The sequence below is a fragment of the Anser cygnoides genome, chromosome 16, assembly GCF_040182565.1.
Source record: "Anser cygnoides isolate HZ-2024a breed goose chromosome 16, Taihu_goose_T2T_genome, whole genome shotgun sequence".
Classification (NCBI taxonomy): Eukaryota; Metazoa; Chordata; class Aves; order Anseriformes; family Anatidae; genus Anser; species Anser cygnoides.
This window is the reverse complement of record NC_089888.1, coordinates 15842684-15858551: the sequence shown is the minus strand read 5'-3', so window position 1 is coordinate 15858551 and position 15868 is coordinate 15842684. Positions and strand designations below refer to the sequence as shown.

The 15868-nt window shown below is 59.2% G+C and overlaps 2 protein-coding genes across 8 annotated transcripts in view; one reads left to right on the top strand and one right to left on the bottom strand.

The window, feature by feature from the left end:
* DLGAP4 (DLG associated protein 4) overlaps positions 1-3903 on the top strand; it is a 182318-nt gene extending 178415 nt beyond the window's left edge. For all 6 annotated transcript variants that reach the window (XM_066978613.1, XM_066978612.1, XM_066978614.1 and 3 more), the window contains 2 exons: positions 1068-1220; positions 2069-3903. In XM_066978613.1, the coding sequence (XP_066834714.1) occupies positions 1068-1220; positions 2069-2284 (369 nt within the window). In that variant the 3' untranslated portion in view covers positions 2285-3903. The remainder of the gene's footprint in view (positions 1-1067; positions 1221-2068) is intronic.
* Positions 3904-6193: 2290 nt separating this feature from the next.
* On the bottom strand, positions 6194-13781 carry TGIF2 (TGFB induced factor homeobox 2). 2 transcript variants are annotated; one of them, XM_048048912.1, is made up of 3 exons: positions 13691-13781; positions 11514-11752; positions 6194-8891 (listed from the first exon to the last, which is right to left on the bottom strand). In XM_048048912.1, exons 1-3 carry the CDS (start codon positions 13764-13766, stop codon positions 8307-8309), a joined length of 900 nt encoding a protein of 299 aa, XP_047904869.1. In that variant the 5' UTR covers positions 13767-13781; the 3' UTR covers positions 6194-8306. The 2 variants fall into 2 exon arrangements, with proteins under 2 accessions (XP_047904869.1, XP_066834497.1); XM_066978396.1 differs by lacking the exon at positions 13691-13781 and adding an exon at positions 12780-13001.
* Between the last annotated feature and the right edge of the window lie 2087 nt (positions 13782-15868).

The following is a 15868-nucleotide window of genomic DNA, read 5'->3' as shown; positions in this document are numbered from 1 at the left end:
CATGTAGTTTATGTGGATGGTTACTGTCCCAATATGATTGTCCCTGCTTGGTCACAAAGCACTGTTTGAATTGGATCTCTTTGTAATGCAAAGGCTTGCCCTTGCTGAGATCTCAGTGGAGATAACTTAGGGATGAGTGAGAATCTGAGTTTTGGGTTTTTGTTTTTCTCTTTTTTTCCCCTCCTCAAGCTTTATCATGGCATAGATTTTGCAAAATTCTTGAGGTCCATTCTCCCTTATTTGAGAAGGAGGGGGGATGAAGCGCTGGGCATCTCCTTGCTAATCTCTGGCTGAACATGGCTGAGAGATTAGCAGCAACACCACCAGCAGCCAGGCTTTCAGCAATGTTCTGTGCTGAAGCTTTTCTTTAATGCTTTGTGCTGTGTTGCTCAGATTTGATCCTGTGCTTCCCTGAGACAATGCAGGCTTATGATGGCAGTTCATATGCCTGAGAATTGGGGAAATTCTGTTTATAATGGGGAAAAACTTACTTTAGATACTTAGTTTTTCAACCTAGCCTGAGAAATACTGATACTCTCTCAGGGGCATGTAGCAAAGTGATCTGAAACAATTTTGAATTTTGCTTGTGAGAAGACCAGCATGCAGTTTCTCCAGGTGTCAGAGCTGTGTTTTGCATTGTGCTGTATCAATTTCCATTGTTACGCCCCTTGAAGTTATGATCTGAGTACAAAACTGTGTTCTAGCTCAATCATATGCTGGGGAGCTTCAGCTGGATGTTACTGCTGTGGGGCTAGACTAACGACGGATGCTCTGGGGAGAAGAGTGCTATTGCTTTTCACTACAGTGCCTTTTCAGGATTACATTTCAGGCTCCTATAGGAAAAATGTCATCAGGATTTCTGCTTCCTGTTTGCTACAGAAATATTTTTGACTGTAAATGATGGTCATATGCCTCTACCCACTTCGGGCTGGTGTTTCCTGTGTGTTCCTGAAGTTTCAGTCATTGGGCAGCTGTAAGGTTTAAAAGGGGTAAATATGTACCCTGTGCAGACTGCTGTACTTGTCAGGAAGGTGTATTCTAACATGCTTTTATGCTTTCCCTGGTAGAATCCTAATGCCAATCCCAGACCCACAGCCCAGGACCTAGCTGGGTTTTGGGATCTCCTGCAGTTGTCCATTGAAGACATCAGCATGAAATTTGATGAGCTCTACCACCTGAAAGCTAATAGCTGGCAATTGGCAGAGACACCGGAGAGAAAGGTGAGTGTGGGGCAGTTTAGAGTGGCCAGAGCACCTTGCAGACAGTTTAGGTACCTGACATCAACTCCTGTCTGTAATCAGAAAATCTGTAGGACCTTTACCACCTTCTAGTTATGCAGTGTAATCTCTCCATAAAATAGAGCTGCCTCTGATAATGCTTTTAGCACTTGTACTATAAGATTGCATCTATCAGCCATCTTCCCCATGCATGCAGTCACAGCCTTGCAATGCATTGAGAACATTCCTCTTGAGTAATAGTGGAAACAATTTTGTACAAGAGGAAGAATATTACGATGGGGGGAGAGAAGTGGTGCTTTTAAAGCAGTGATGCAGAGGAGGCCTCTAGTGTTAAAAGCACTGCATAAGTAGTTTGCAGCTATTCCTGGTATTTGGGTGGTATAAAAAGCATCTACTGGAGCCTTTTGAAAATTCAGGATGGGCTGTGTCCCAGGGCCAGGCTGCTTTACCAGATATGAGGGGAGGAAAGAGTGCTATGGCTGCGAGCAGGACAGCATATTAAAATTTTGCAGTTCCAGGTGAAGTTCAGTCTTCATGCTGTCTGTTGTACCCTGACCCACAGCTGGGCTACAGACATAGCCAGAAAACTCCAGTCTGGGCCACAGAATACCTCTCTGTACTATGAAGTACAAAATGTTCCAGTTCTAGAAGTTGGGAAAGCTGAATTTATGAGTGTCTTGCTTGGGAAGTGCTCCTGCTTCTTTCACCTGACACTCCACAATCTCATTACTTGGTCCCTCAGGACATGAGTCCCCACCATAGCAGAGAGCAAGCTTCTGTATGTGCATTTTTATTTTATGTTTGGGTTTTTCCTTACTGTCTCCCTAAAGGAAGAGAAGAAACCACCCCCTCCAGTGCCAAAGAAGCCAGCCAAGTCCAAATCCCAACTGAACCGGGACAGAGCCTCTGATTCAGACAAGCAGCGCCAGGAAGCTCGCAAGCGTCTCATGGCAGCCAAGCGGGCTGCCTCTGTCCGGCAGAACTCGGCCACGGAGAGCGCAGACAGCATCGAGATCTATGTCCCTGAGGCACAGACCCGCCTTTGAGCAAAGGGGCAGAGGAAGGAACCGCGTGGTTTTTATAAGTCATTAAAAAGGAAAAAAAAAAGGTTCTCTCTAAACTAGTGTGATTTATTCAGTCTAGAGACAATGAGCCATCCTTGAAAAGGGCTCCTGAGTTGGCTTTTTTCTCTCAGCTTTAAGTAATGAAGATTTTAAAAAAAGAAAAAAAGGAAAAAAAAAAAGAAAAACATACCCCTCGTTTTCTCACTGGCTGTGGTGTTGCTGAACGGACTGAACAGACTCCTGGAAATTCCAGCCCCTCAACTTGGAACTTCAATATTTTTACTTGTTCTATCTAATGAGAATTATTAGCTTGTTTACAAGAAGAGGACAACAAAAAACATGAAGCCTTGAGCACTTGCCATGCTATGTTCTTCCTCCTCCTTAGTTCTGTTCGTTCATCCTTTATTTTTCCCCCTTCTGCTCCCTTTCTCCTACCCTCTGCATGGCTTTGTTTACTGTGTTAGAAATAACCTCTCTTCCACAGAGCTCCTGAAGAGAACACCTATTCAGCGTGTACTACTGTTGCACTCTGCTAGCAAGCAGCCTTTCTTGGGTTTTGTTTTCCTTTTGATGGGGATATTGGGGTGGGGGGAGAAGGGGTGGGAAGGGACAGGGCCATGGGTTTGTATTCCTGTTTTAATGAAGTGGAAGGATGACAGGACCTGTGGAATGTAATGCAGAGTTGCTGAAATGCAGTACAGAAGCAAATGTGCAATAAGCTGGCAAAGAGGGGCAGGGATGGTGGTTGGCTGGCTGATCCCGAGAGCAGTACCCTACCCCAGGCGCAGGAGGGGAACGGAAGGACCACAGAGCAACTACAGACATGATCCCCACATGCTTCACTTTGGTATTTTTTTTTCCTCTTCCCTGCCCTTCACAAAATTATTTTCCCTGAATTGCTTGTTGAGAAAGAAGCTGCTACACTACGGGACCTGTTTCAAAGTAGGCTGGGGCAGGGGAGGGCTGGGTTGAGTGTGCTGGTATTTCAGAGTGGGAGGACTGGGTTTTGTACAAAGAGGAAGGCAGGGGTAGCTGAGAGTAGGCTGCCTGCCTGTACGTATGTGTACATATGCACATATACAGTTAGTAGTACCTGTACATTTAATTCATACACACGTATACATGCCCACACACAGTGCAGACGGTGTAGTAAAAGCACCTTGGTGAGAATGGGCATATGTATAGCATATATTTTTACATGTACTATATCTAGATGTGTGTAAAAGTGTGTGTAAAAATATATACCCTGTGTGTAATCAGATGACTATTTTTTCCTTATCTTCCTGCTCTTTGGGTAGAGGAAGGGTTGCTAAATATTTTTTAGCCCATTTTTCCCCTTTGTAGGCCTCCTTTTCAGTCTGACTTCTTGAAGCCAGGACTGCCACCACCCAGTTCTTTGCCACCCCCTCAAAATAAGCATCTGGTCCCATCCTGGGCGATCTCGCTGGGGATTTTTTGTTGTTGTTGTTCACTCGTTGGGATGAGCTGGGAGATAGCGTGCTACTTTCACGGGGGTGGGGGTGGAATCCCAAAGAAGTTTCAGCGAGGGTGTTGGTGATCCAGAAGGCAAAAAATAAATAAAAGTGAAATCTTGAACGATGCCCGAGTGAACGTGGTCTGTTGTGCTGTCCTGTGCGGTGCTCCCACTGCCATCACGCATCGAGTGGGATCCCACCGCGACGCGACCCACGTTTAACGTCGGGCTCGGGGGATGGTCGCACTGACTGGGTGTGGGGGTTTTTTGGGGGGGGGCGGCACGGGTCGAGGGGTGCGCGTGCGTGAAACGGGCCCGTGCCCGCAGCCCTTCCTCCGCGGGTGGCTGCGGGGCTCTGAGGAGCCGGGCCCCGGCCCGGAGCCCCGTGACGTCTAACAAAATGGCCGCTCCCCCCATAAAATGGCGGCCACAACAAAATGGCTGCCCCCAGTGCGCGGCGGGGACGGGCCTTACGAATCCGGGGTACTTCCGGGGAAAGCGGAGGGGGCGGGGCGCGCCCGTCTGGCTAGCCAATCGCTACGGAGCGTGTCCTGAGGTGGGGGAGGGACTTCCGGAGCAAAGAGCCAGAGAGGGAAGGGCGCGGCTTGTGCCGGGGGGCGGGGCTTGTGCCGGGGGCGGGGTTTATGATGGGGCGGTGCCTCTGGAGGGGGGTGGAGCCTCTGGATGGGGGCGGGGCTTCTGGAGGGGGCGGGGCACGCGGCGCTCCGCCCCTGGGCGGGGGGCGGGCCGGGCGCTGTGGCCCCGCGCCGAGCGGCAGCCGCCCCCCGCCCCCCGCCGGCCCGCCCGGGGCAGCCGCAGCCCCCCGGTGCCGGGCCTGTGCCGGGCCGGTGCCGCCTCCCCACAGCGCGAGCAGCGGAGGGCGGCGCGGGGGCGGGTCCCGGCATCGCTCCCGGCGAGGAGGTAAGGGGGGCGCGGCGGGGCGGGGCGGGGCGGGGCGCCGGCCGCTCGCGGCGCCCACGGGACCCCCGCGGCCCGTTTCGGCCCGTGGCTGCCCAGCGTCCGGAGGGCCCCGCGCCGTGCCCTGCGCTGGGGGGGCCGCGCCCGCCTGGCCGCCTCGCCCGCGCCGGGTCCGGTCCGAGCGGCGCCGGTGCCGGGGCGGGCAGGGAGGGAGGCGCTGCGGTGACCGCTCGGCCGGGAGCAGGCCGCGGGGGGAGGCAGCGGTGGGGCAGGGCTGCGCCCCCGCGGCCAGGCCGCGCTCCGGGGGAGGTCGGGGCTCTGCTGCCCGGCTCGGGGGGGGGGCAGCGCTGTCTGCGCCCCCTGCCCGCTCCTCGTGCCTGCCCGGCGCCCCTTCGCAGGAAAGGTGGCGGGAGCCCAAACCCTGCGGGGAAGCGGCAGCCCCTTCCCTACAGGGGCAAGGGCAGGTCCCCGAGGCTCTGGCCAAAGCCTGGCTGAGCTGCGGGGGGATGCCCGCGGCCCAGCATCGGGCTCAGGGTGCCGGAGGTGCTCGCTGGGGACGCGGGAGGGACAGGCGAAGGCAGGCGGGGAGAGCACCATCTGTTTTAATCAGCCAGGATCCCCGTTGCTGCACGGTCTGCCCCAGGTTGGGCTCTCAGCTCTGGCTGCATCCCGGCCTGCGGCCATCACCAAAAGCAGAACTCAGGAGCAGCCAGCACAGGTACAGGGGCCCTTTGTTGCTGTTCTCTTCCCCAGAGTAGCCTGGGGGCTTCCCTGGAGCTGCAGGAGTGAGGCTAGGCTGGGGGCCAGCTGTCTCCATCCTTCCACAGCCCCTGCCCAGGGCATGGGGGCATGAGGTAAGGCAGCAGGAACCACCAGGACCACGGTGCAGGGGGTGCACGTTAGAAGTCACCAGCAAATGAAGTATCAGTGTGCATGCTCCCAGTGTCTGCCCCAAGCTGTCCGAGCCCCTGGGGCAGCGCAGGAGCAGGCGCAGTAGCTCAGAGCCCAGCCCCAGCCCTACTGCGGTGTCCTGCCATGGTGCCTGTGCGGGGGGGTACCAGAGGGACCGTGCCCAGCCGCCCATGGGGGCTTCAAAACTTCATGCGCAGTCAAGACACACTGTTCAGTGGTTTTTGTTTGGTTTTGTTTTTGTTTTTTTCCCCTTCAGTGAATAGTTAACAGCAATGCTGTCTCACTTTTCCAATGCTGGCAAGGAGGCAGAGGGTGCTTCCCTTCTCCCGTGCATCAGGATCAAGTGCTGTGGGACCAAGCATGCAGTGGCTGCCAGACCCAATGACAGCGGGGTAGGTGCAGGCCAGTGCCAGGCACTGGCCCCTTTTTTTCCTAACCCAGCAATGCTCTTTAGACCTCTTAAGCTGCTTTGGCTGGGTGTCAGGAGCTGGGGGCTGGCCCTGCAGCGCGTCAGCATGTTGGGTAATGAGGTGAGGGAAGAGCAAGTGAGCCACCCAAGAATGACATAATCCAGCCTGGCTCAGATCTCGTATTTTAAAAAAAGAACAAAACCAAAAAACCTTTTATTTGACAACAGAAGAACAAAGAAAAATATATTTACAGTAGTTTTTTGCTCCAAAGTTTCATTCAAAAAATCACCCCCCGGTCCATCCCCAGGGCAGTGACACCAATTCATCCCACGGGGATAGCTGTAGTGCTCCTGCCCCCAGTGCAGCAGCACTACTCATCCCCGCTTTGGTTTGACTGAGGCAAAAATAAGGGGAGGTGAATGAAAAGCCTCTCCCTCCCCTGTGAGGGAGAGGGCACTGTAGGGAAGGGCTACCTAGAAATAAGGGAGGCAGTCCTAAAATAAAGGACGTTCTCCAGAAAGGAGGCAGAGGGCAAAGGCTGGACATAAATTGGAGCAGGGGGAGCTGAGAAAGGCAATGCTCGTAACCGCACGGTGAGCATCAGCTCCAGCAGCACTGTGCTGGTGCCCCTGCCCAGCTGGGAACCACCAGCGTTGGAGCCATCCCTGCGCTGCATGGGAGCACTCGGCAAAGTGAGGCACCACTGGTAAACCTTCCCCAGCCCCTGAAGCACTTGCTAACACCCCCTCCTCTCCTCTGAACAAGAAAAGGGGAAAAAACAGACCCCAAAATCACTGCCTTCTTCTGGCACTGCTGGCTCCAGCTGCTGCAGAGCACCAGATCCTGTGGACGTTATCATCTCTATTCATGCAACTTAACAATCAGGCTAATAACCTAGGATTAGTGTTTCTCAGGATAGATTACATATGTGTGTACGTATCACTATTTAACTTAAATTTACAGTGAAACAATAGTCCCAGGACCTCTGCAGTGCCCAGGCTCCTGCTCCCCGCAGATGCCGGCTGTCACTAGAGGTCACCAGCACCACAGCACCGGCCCTACCACGCTCTCCCGAGCGCAAGGGAGGGGAGCAGGGAGCAACGGGACTCCAAACCCCACCACCCCCCCGGGCTCTCATGCGGCTCATCGAGCGTGGCTGATGAGACAACTCCGCATTCCGGGGGCTGCAGGCCGCAGGCTGCGGGTGCTGCACTTGCAGAGGGACACAGAGGCAGCCCATGCCCGCAACATGCTGCTTTCCAGATATTTTTTTTAAAAATAAAAACGTTGGATACAAAAAATTTCACAGTCTCGACTTTGCGTCCACCCCCAGCAGCAGCCTGCGGTCGGCGTTTCTCAGGCTCTGCAACGCACTCTCTGTTCCAGGAGACAACGTGCACATCTTCAGCAGGAACGTGAGAGAAATACAGGGAAGTCGCGGAAATGTTTGTAGAAGAAATAAAAAAACAAAACAAAACATCGAATAAATCACAATTAGAGGGAAAATGTTTCAACAAAAAACTGCTAAACAGCACCATGGAGATTTCTACTGGCAGCATCTGTAACACCCTAAGGCAGAAGAGGAGACTCCCATGTTTTCTGTGCAAGAAAATGCCACAGACTTCAGGTTTCCAGTTCATCTGTCCTTTGCGCCTCCCCAGGCAAGGCACGGCTCCTGGCCAGCACAAGGTACCAGAAAGGCCCTCCATAAAAATAGGAGAAAGGTAGAAAAAAAGGAAATCAGAGAGATTTGGGAGAAAAAGTTTTTCATCTGTGGTCCTTAAAACAGACACGATTAAAAAAAAAAAAGGCAAGGGAAAGAATTCTCTCTCCCCCTGAAGAAGTGGTGTTGGCTGGACCCTTGTTTACAGGAAAGAGAAAAAGAAGTCAGCAGGTTTTCTGAGGGAGCTCTGTGGCCTCGCAGTGACTGCCGGTCGTGGCAAGGAGAGGTCGCTCAGCTGCAGAGCTCTTTCCGCACTGGCCAGGCTGCAGCAGCCACGTCCTCCTGCCTGCCCAGGGTCCTGTCCCTACCAGGAGTGCGGACAGCGAGGGCTCTGAAGGATGGTGAGCATTTCCCCAGCACAGGATGGGACAGCCCTTCCTCTCCTCTCCCCCGTGGCCAGCGGAGGTACCGGAGCCCCTTGGGACGCACGAGTCCGCTTCTGAGATGAGCTGTTTGGGGGTGCAGGCAGACATGGGATCCTGCGGGCCAGAGGGACCCTGTGGGTGGCACGAGGCTGGAGGCTGGGCACCCCCAAGGAAGGGCACCCCGTGGGACCAGGCCTGGGGGCTATTTGGCGACAGAGGCCCCTGGGGGCTCAGGCTGGGGCGAGAGGGGCAGCTGCCCGCCCTGGCGCTGCGACTCCAGCTCAGCCGCCTTCTGCAGCGCCACCTCCACCAGCAGCTGGAAGCTGCTGAAGTCATCGCCGAAGAGCTCAGGGGGCGTGGGGGGCGGCGTGTTGAACAGTCCGCTGGTGGGGCTGGCGGCCTCAGCCCGTGCCAGCAGGGCCATGGTGCTGCCGGCAGTGCCCAGCGGCGCCTTGGGGTGAGGGTCTGGCTCCGCTTGCTGCAGGCCCGGCTGCTTCTCCCGCTCAGGGCTGCGGGCACCCGCCACCGTCAGGTTGCTGCCCAGCGCCTGGGCGGGGTGGCACAGTACCTGTGGGCACACAGACATTGGCAGCACCTTGGTGGCCCCCGCCGCTGTCATGGGAGGAACCACCAGCACCCCAGAGCCAGCAGCAGCCCCCCGTGGCAGGGCCACGTCACCAGCCTTGCCGCCTCGGCGAGAGATGGTGAACTGGTTGGGGTCCTTCCCGTCCTTGCGCAGCATGTCGGGGAGCAGCCGCCGCCGGGCGTTGATGAACCAGTTGCAGATCTGGGAGGAGAGAGGGGTGCAGTGCTGTCAGCAAGCAGCTCCCGCGCCCCCCACAGCTCCCCCCAACCTTGCACCTCCTTCTCCCGTGGCTCAGAGAGGCAGAGCTGCCCCAGCAGGGGCTGCCCGGGCTGCACATGGAAACCTCAGTGCCGGCTGCTTCCTGCCCGGCACCGCCCGCCTGGGCAGCCCCTTCCTCCCAGCACCTTCGTTGCGGTTGCCCACGGGCAGAGCTGCCCCGCAGCACGCAGGCAAAGCAGGGCGCAGCTCTCACACCCTCCCTCGACATCTCCGATACCAAAGTGCCCACTCGCGGAGCTCCCCATCCCCTGCCGCGTAGCAGGGATTACGGCGATTCGCTGACATGTTTCCATGCCTCCTGCTAACCAGCAAAGCTAGCTTTAAAGGCATTTCCAAACATCTGTATGCGAAAGAGGCAGACCTCTGCAGCTACACCTCTGGAACCCTTCAGAAAAGCAACAACCATATATTGTTTAGTGTTTTTATACAAAAAGCTAGGTTAAAAAAACTGCCTTCTTCCTAGAAAACAACTAGAAGAGAATAAAACAGGAAAAAAAATCTTTCCTAAATCAATGTCTCTGTAAAATATTTCCCCTGAGTAGAAAGAACTTACCACAACTTCAATCACAGCAAGATCTCAGTTGTCCTTTTTTTGTCTTTCAGACAATATTTGGCATTTAACACCCTCAAATATGTGAGACTCACCCCCTTTTTCCTTGCGAACACACTCCCTTGCAACCCTTTGCCAAGAGCCCCTGACGTGCTCCAGCGATCCCACGGCCATCAGCAGCTGTAAATCACCAACCAGAGGGCTGCACTCTGGCACCAACAAAAAGCCCAACCAGCTCTGCAGTGCCGAGGAGCCCCTGCAAAATCCCAGTGGCTCCCCCAGCCACACTCTTGCTCCTTCCAGCGTTCAGCTCCACGCAGAGAGCGCGGCAGACGGGCATGCTCAACCGCCTGGCCAGGACGCGGGCTGCCGCATGGCATTCGCTTGCTGGCGGAGCTAGACAAGCCTCGGCAGTTCCCCTTCCAAGCCAGTAGGCTTATTTTTAATGTTTTATGTTTTTAGCCACCATTGCCATGAGAGCAGCATCCTCTGCACTCTTGGGGAAGAAAAGCCTGGCCCCGCTGCGCGCCCCTCTCCCTCTGAGGAAGGGGGCAGGGAGGCCTGTAGCCGTGGAGCTGGCCCGGGAGCCTCACCGGGAGCCGGCACAGCTTCCTGACCCCGGCTTTCTGCACGGGGCACGAGGCTGCCCGGTCGCCCTGGAGACCTGGGGCCACCGCACTGCCGCTGCCTCGCCACTGGCAGCCAGGCAGGGGCACGCATAAAAAAACAACTGCAGGGCGCAGGGTCCTGCTCAGCCACTGCGCTCAAGAGGCGCCCGGGGGAGTCGGATCGGCCCTGCTGGTTCAAGCACCCCTCCTGAGGCTGTCCCCCAAGGCCTCTCCGGCCTTGCCTTGCCGTGGGGTGTCCCACACCACCACCCCGACAGGCTGCTTGTTCTCATCAGGCAGAGGACAGCTGAGCAGTGCCCCGTGTGTCACCTCGGAGCAAGGGAAAAATCCCAGTGACAGCCCCCAGCTGGCCTGCGCAACACCCCCGGGCTGGGCCCCCCCCTTCAGGTAAGGGGCGACCACTTCTGCGGGCACCTCTGCCGGGTATGGAGCTCCCACAGCAGAAGAAACCTCACTCACACCTCCTGCCAAGGGCCAGCACCTTCCCACAGCTCCCCACCACAGCATGAGGATGCCCCACTCCATCCCGGGGGGTGGCTGCATGGCGCCGGCCAGTCCCACTGTCCCCAGTTGCGGCTGTGGCCCCCACGGAGCCAACGCTCGGGCAGCACCCGGGCTGGGTACAGCTGTCAGGCCCAGTACCACCAGTACCACCCTGGGCCCATCACCGCTCCACAGCCGATCCGACTGACAGCGCCCCAGCACCACCAGCCTGCCCTGCAGCAGCAGCCCAGCTGCTGGCCGGACACAAATCTGTTGCTCAGCCAGCATTTCAATAGATAAGTAAAACATTAAAAAGAAAGTTTGCTGTGCCGGTCAGGGAGAGGGAAACCAGACAGACTGTCACAGCCCACACACCAGTGTCTGGGCCGGCTGGCCACAACTGCGCCGAGAGCAGGGCAAGGAGACAGAGGTGCAGAGGAAGCCCCACGGAGACGAGCTCGGCTGGGCTGGGCTCCCCTTTACATTGCCACTGTGACTGGGGCAAGCAGGCGAGCCAGCACCCGGTGCCACCCGTGGTCCACCCGAGGCCAGAGCCCAGCCCTGCATGGCGCGCTCTCTCCTGGGACATTTGTCCCCTGCCCAGCTCTGACCTGGAAGGTGGCCTGGCCCCTTTGCTGGGGTGTGCCCAGGGAAAAACGCCTGCTCCACTGCTCCCTGGGGCACAGACCTCTCCCAGTTAGAGGCTGCCTACACGCAGTACTTTTGCCTCCCTGCCATTCCCTCTCTGCCTCCTTCCTGCCCAATGCTTCAAGCGTGCCAAGTCCTCTGGGGTCTTCAGAGGGGTTGCCCCAGCCCGTCCCTTCCCCAGCACTGTGGCAGAGGGCCCAGCAGCAGCCCCAGCGCACGGGGGCCGGGTCATACCTGCAGCACGGAGAGGCTGGTCTGCCCCGAGAGGCTGAGCTTCTCCTGCTCGGAGGGGTAGGCATTGAAGCGGTGCTCATACAGCCAGTCCCGGAGGATCTTTACAGACTCCTTGGGCAGGTTGCCCCTTCTTTTCCTCTTGTTCAACTGAGATGGTTCCAGAGATGTGGTACCGTCGTCCTCCCCGGGGTCGCTATCCGACATGGTGGAGCTGCCTGCAGATCTCTCCTGGTTAAAGCCTGGCAAGGTGGAAACCAAAGAGCACACATCACGTGGCGTCCCAGCCAGGGGCGCAGGGACGACGGGGGCGCGCAGCCCCCTCGCCGCCCGAGCCTGGGGGCACCTTACCCCCTCCCAGCCCGGCGGCGAGAGGAATGATCCGGGCGCGTGAGGCCCCCCGGGGGTGGGGGCCCGCCCCACGGCACCTCAGCCGTCCCGCACGGAGCCCCCGGAGGTCTGCGGGGACTTCACAGGCGTGAGCGCAGGGGGCGCGAGCAGGGTCCCGCAGGAGCCGCCCCCGCGGCGGGCGGCGGAGCGAGCGCTCGGGAGCCGGGCGGGAGGGGGCAGAGGCGGGGGGGCGCCGCCGGCCGCGCTCCGCTCATTGTTCCGCGGGGCGGGCGCCCGCTGCCCTGCGCGGGGACGGCGGCGGGGCGCGGGGCGGCTCCGGGCGGCCGCTGTCAGCCGCGGGGCCGCGCCGGGAGGGGCCGCGCCGGGAGGGGCCGGGCAGCCCCGGGGCACCCCCCGCCGCCCCCCGCCGCAACAGGTAGCGGGGCGCTCGGCCCCGCCGCGCACACAAAAGCCGGCGGCCGGGCGGCGGGAGCCCGCCCCGCACCGGGGAGCTCGGGAAAAGGGAAAGAAACCCGAAACCGCGGCGAGAGCGAAAAGAGGCCGGGGAGCAAACGCTGCCCCCCGCCCGCGAAGCGATCGAAAAGCAACAAAAACCGCCCCCGGCCCCGAAGCAACTCTCCCGAACTAAGCGCCCAGCGACAACAAAGGGGAAAACAGCGCCGAGCGCGAACAAAACCCACCCAAGCACACCGACCCGGGACTTGCAAAAACTTTTCACGCCGCCTCGGGGGGGGCGGCTCCCGGCCCGGCCGCACAAAGACAGCGGGGGCCGCACCGCGCCGGGCGGCCGAGCCCCGCCGCGCTCCGCCGCACCCCGGCGGCCCGGCCCGGCCCGACCCGGCCCGGCCCGGCCCGAGCCGCCGCGCCGGCAGCCCGCCGGGACTCCATGTTGTGCGCCCGCTCCGGCTGCGCTCTTACCCCCGGGCCGCCGCCGCCGCCGCCTGGGGCCTTGCATGGGCCGCGCCGGGGTCGCGCCGCCGCCGCCGCCGCCGCCGCGCCGGGGCCGGGGTGCGGGCGGGGCCCTCCCGCAGCGGCGGGGCCGGCGGCGAGCGGCCGAGGCGCACCGAAAAGTTTGCGGGCCGCGGCGGTGACAGATGCCGAGACAGAGTTCCCTTTGTTCCCAAGGAGGCAGGAACTTGGGCCGGGCCCCCCGCCCCCGGCCCGCCCGCCCGCCCCCGGCTGTCACCGCCGCGGCCCACGGGGCAGCCGCCGGGCCCCCGCCCCCGCCGCGCCGGGCCCCGGCCCGCGGCGGCCGCGCCTTTGTGCGGCCGGTGCCTGGCGGCGCCCCGGGACCCCCCCCCGGGCCCCCGCTGCCGGCTGGGGCACGCCGAGCACGGGGCGGCCGCGGGCGGGGAAGGGGCACGGCGGGCACGGGCTGCAGGGCCCGGCCGGACGCGTGCCCGGGGACGGGGGCTGCCGAGCGTGGCAGCCCCGGGGACCCCGGCCACCCCCGGGCACCGCCTGGGCTGCGTTTGGGGGCTTTTTAACTTACGGCAGGGGAAATCAGAAACTCGGCAAATCACTGCTCCCGTGCTAGTGGAAACCGTTTCAAAGCAAGGGTGGCGATTGGGAAAGCACCTGGGGACGTTTGCTCAGAGGACAGCACACCTTCTCCTTCCCTGACCTGCCCGCTGCCACAGGCCCTGTGCCTGTACCAGCACCGGTGTGATGGCATCACCCATAGCTGCGGGGCAGCATCACCCCTGGGAGTGGGGCCAGCCAACGCAGCGAGGTCTTTGGAGGCCCTACCGTGCTGCCACCACTCTCCCTGCAACCACAGTGACCCGGCACAGCCTTTGGAGTTTTGGAGACCAAGTTGCTCTGCTTACCCTCAGGCACACTGCCAGTCCTGGATGAGGCTTCCCATAGGATGTCCCCGTTGCGTGCTCTGTGCCCTTCTGCCATGCACAAAGGTCACTCCTTGCTCTCGGCTGGCCAGAGCCCACACCACAGCTGGCCAGGTCACGCACGCGAGCAGTGCCAAGCCCGGCAGGGGACGTGCCTGTCGTGGTGGCACGTTTTGTTAGGGTGAGCCATGGGAGGGAACTACAGGGAGAGCTGCTCCGAGCAGCAGTGCCACATCCTGTGTGTCAGGCACTGATGGGTATTGAGAAGGGCTGCCAATAAACTTCTGTCACAATAGGCTTTTTTTAATACTGATACAAGCCTGAAGCAGGAAAAAAGTTCAGCTTGGCAGCACCGTGAGAGCCCCGGAGGCCAGGCTGGAGACCTCTCCTTCCCCAGCCCCGTGCCCAGGAGGGGACAGGTCTGCTTCAGAGGAGCAGCGCATTTTCAGGCAGCCCTGATTCAAACCCCTTCACTTGGCTTTCAATAGGAGCAGGAGCCAGGCTCTTAGCCCTGAATTGTCCATCCCAAATGTGTGAACTGAGCTGATTATGGTGATTAGGGGGCCTGGGCGTGGGAGAGGGGCTTGAGTCTGACAGGGAAAGGAGCTGGAGAGAGCTGCCATATACAGAGGCTGTTTGTCACGGGCAGCACCTGCATCGCTCTGGTTTGCAACAAGAGATGGGCCCGAGCGGCCGCGTTTCCATGTGGTGGCTGCTGGCAGCAAAGCTGCAGATCTGCACAGAGCAGGTTTCATGCTGCAGGAGAGGATTAAATAACAAAAAAGGAGAACTGCTTAAAGCCTTTGTTTAGTTACAGCTAAATCTGCAACGTCCCGAGTGAAACCGTACCCTGAATTGCTATTGCTCAACTAACGGAAGCGCCGTGTGGGACGGTGAACCAAAGGTGAGGCACGGAGCCTGTGCTGGGTGCGGAGCCCCCCTGCTGCCCCTGCCCGCAGCACCCCGCAGCCGCCGGCGTGGCCCCAGCGAGCCCCTGGCCCTGCCCCGGCTCCTGCCCAGCTGGGCCCCGAGCCCCCCGAGCCCCCCGTGCTCCCCGGGCCGCAGGAAGGCCCAGCGGGCTGCAAGGGCCAGGGAAGGTGGCAGCAGCCCCCGGCTGAGGGCTGCTCCGGACTGAGTTTCCTGGCCCAGCTGGGACACCTCCCGCAGAAAGCCCGGCCAGCGCCATTGACATGATAATGCTGTTAAACTTCCGCAGTTCGGAAAAGAGTCAGGCAGCCAAGGCCTGAAGGGGGCTGCTGGAAACCTCGGGCAGCCTTCGACAGGGCTGCAAGGCTGCAAGCTCTGCCCAAGCAGAACTCCTTCTTTGCCCACCCTCTGCTGTTTGATCTGTATTCATTTATTTATTTTTTTATTTATTTTTGCTAGGAAAGGGCTTCCATTCCAGCTGGGGTGCCAGTTGTCCCACGTTCAGGGGGCCACTGGCTGGGTTTGCCCCACTGGGACATCTCATGTGCTGGCGTTTTGCTGTTAGCAGCCTGCCGTCTCTGCACAGGCACTTGCCAAGGCTGCCGGGGTCATGCTAGTATTAATTACAAGGGAAATGAAAGTGTTCCCAGGGCTGGCCTGGCTGGCTTTATCACTTCCCTGCTCAAGGGCTGGTGTGCTCCTTTCGCCTGGCTCCAGCAGAGCTTTAAGGGTAAATTTTAAAATATTCAGTGCCTATGTGGAGCAGAGACTGGTGGCTGCCTCAGGGCTCCTGTACATGCCTGGGGACCAGCGCTGTGAGAGCAGCGCCCAGCCTAACAAACACCCTGGCCTCCCACCTTCAGGTGCCCTGCTCTGGCCTCCTTTGGTCTCCCACTCTCCCCTCCTTCTGCCCACTCTCAAATAACCCTGAGCTGGGCTTCCCCACAGCATTTTTTTTAATTTATTTTTTTTTTCAATTTCTGGCCCATGGCATGGCTCTCTGCTGCCACTGTGCACCGGGGCTGCGGCTGATGGGCTCCAGGCAAGCCCTTGCTGGAGCTGTGCCTCCACCAGAGAAGCTGAGGGTGGACAGACACTGGTGTGGGGCCAGCGGCAGCGCTGGGCTGGGGTGCTCTGGAGGTGTCAGGACAGAGCGCGGTGCTGGGGAACAACAATCAGCTCGGGGTCTGGAAGAAGCCTCCCTGGGGCTGCACCAGCAGCTCTCATTCAGGC

Bases quoted from the DNA above. Each gene is read 5' to 3' on its own strand.
- TGIF2 (XM_048048912.1), bottom strand. From the start codon at position 13,766: ATGGCAGAAGGGCACAGAGCACGCAACGGGGACATCCTATGGGAAGCC. The intron at 11,753-13,690 runs GTAAGCAGAGCA...CCACCTTGCCAG, and splicing joins GACTGGCAGTGTGCCTGAGG to GCTTTAACCAGGAGAGATCT. The intron at 8,892-11,513 runs GTATGACCCGGC...CTCTCCTCCCAG, and splicing joins CCAGCCTCTCCGTGCTGCAG to ATCTGCAACTGGTTCATCAA.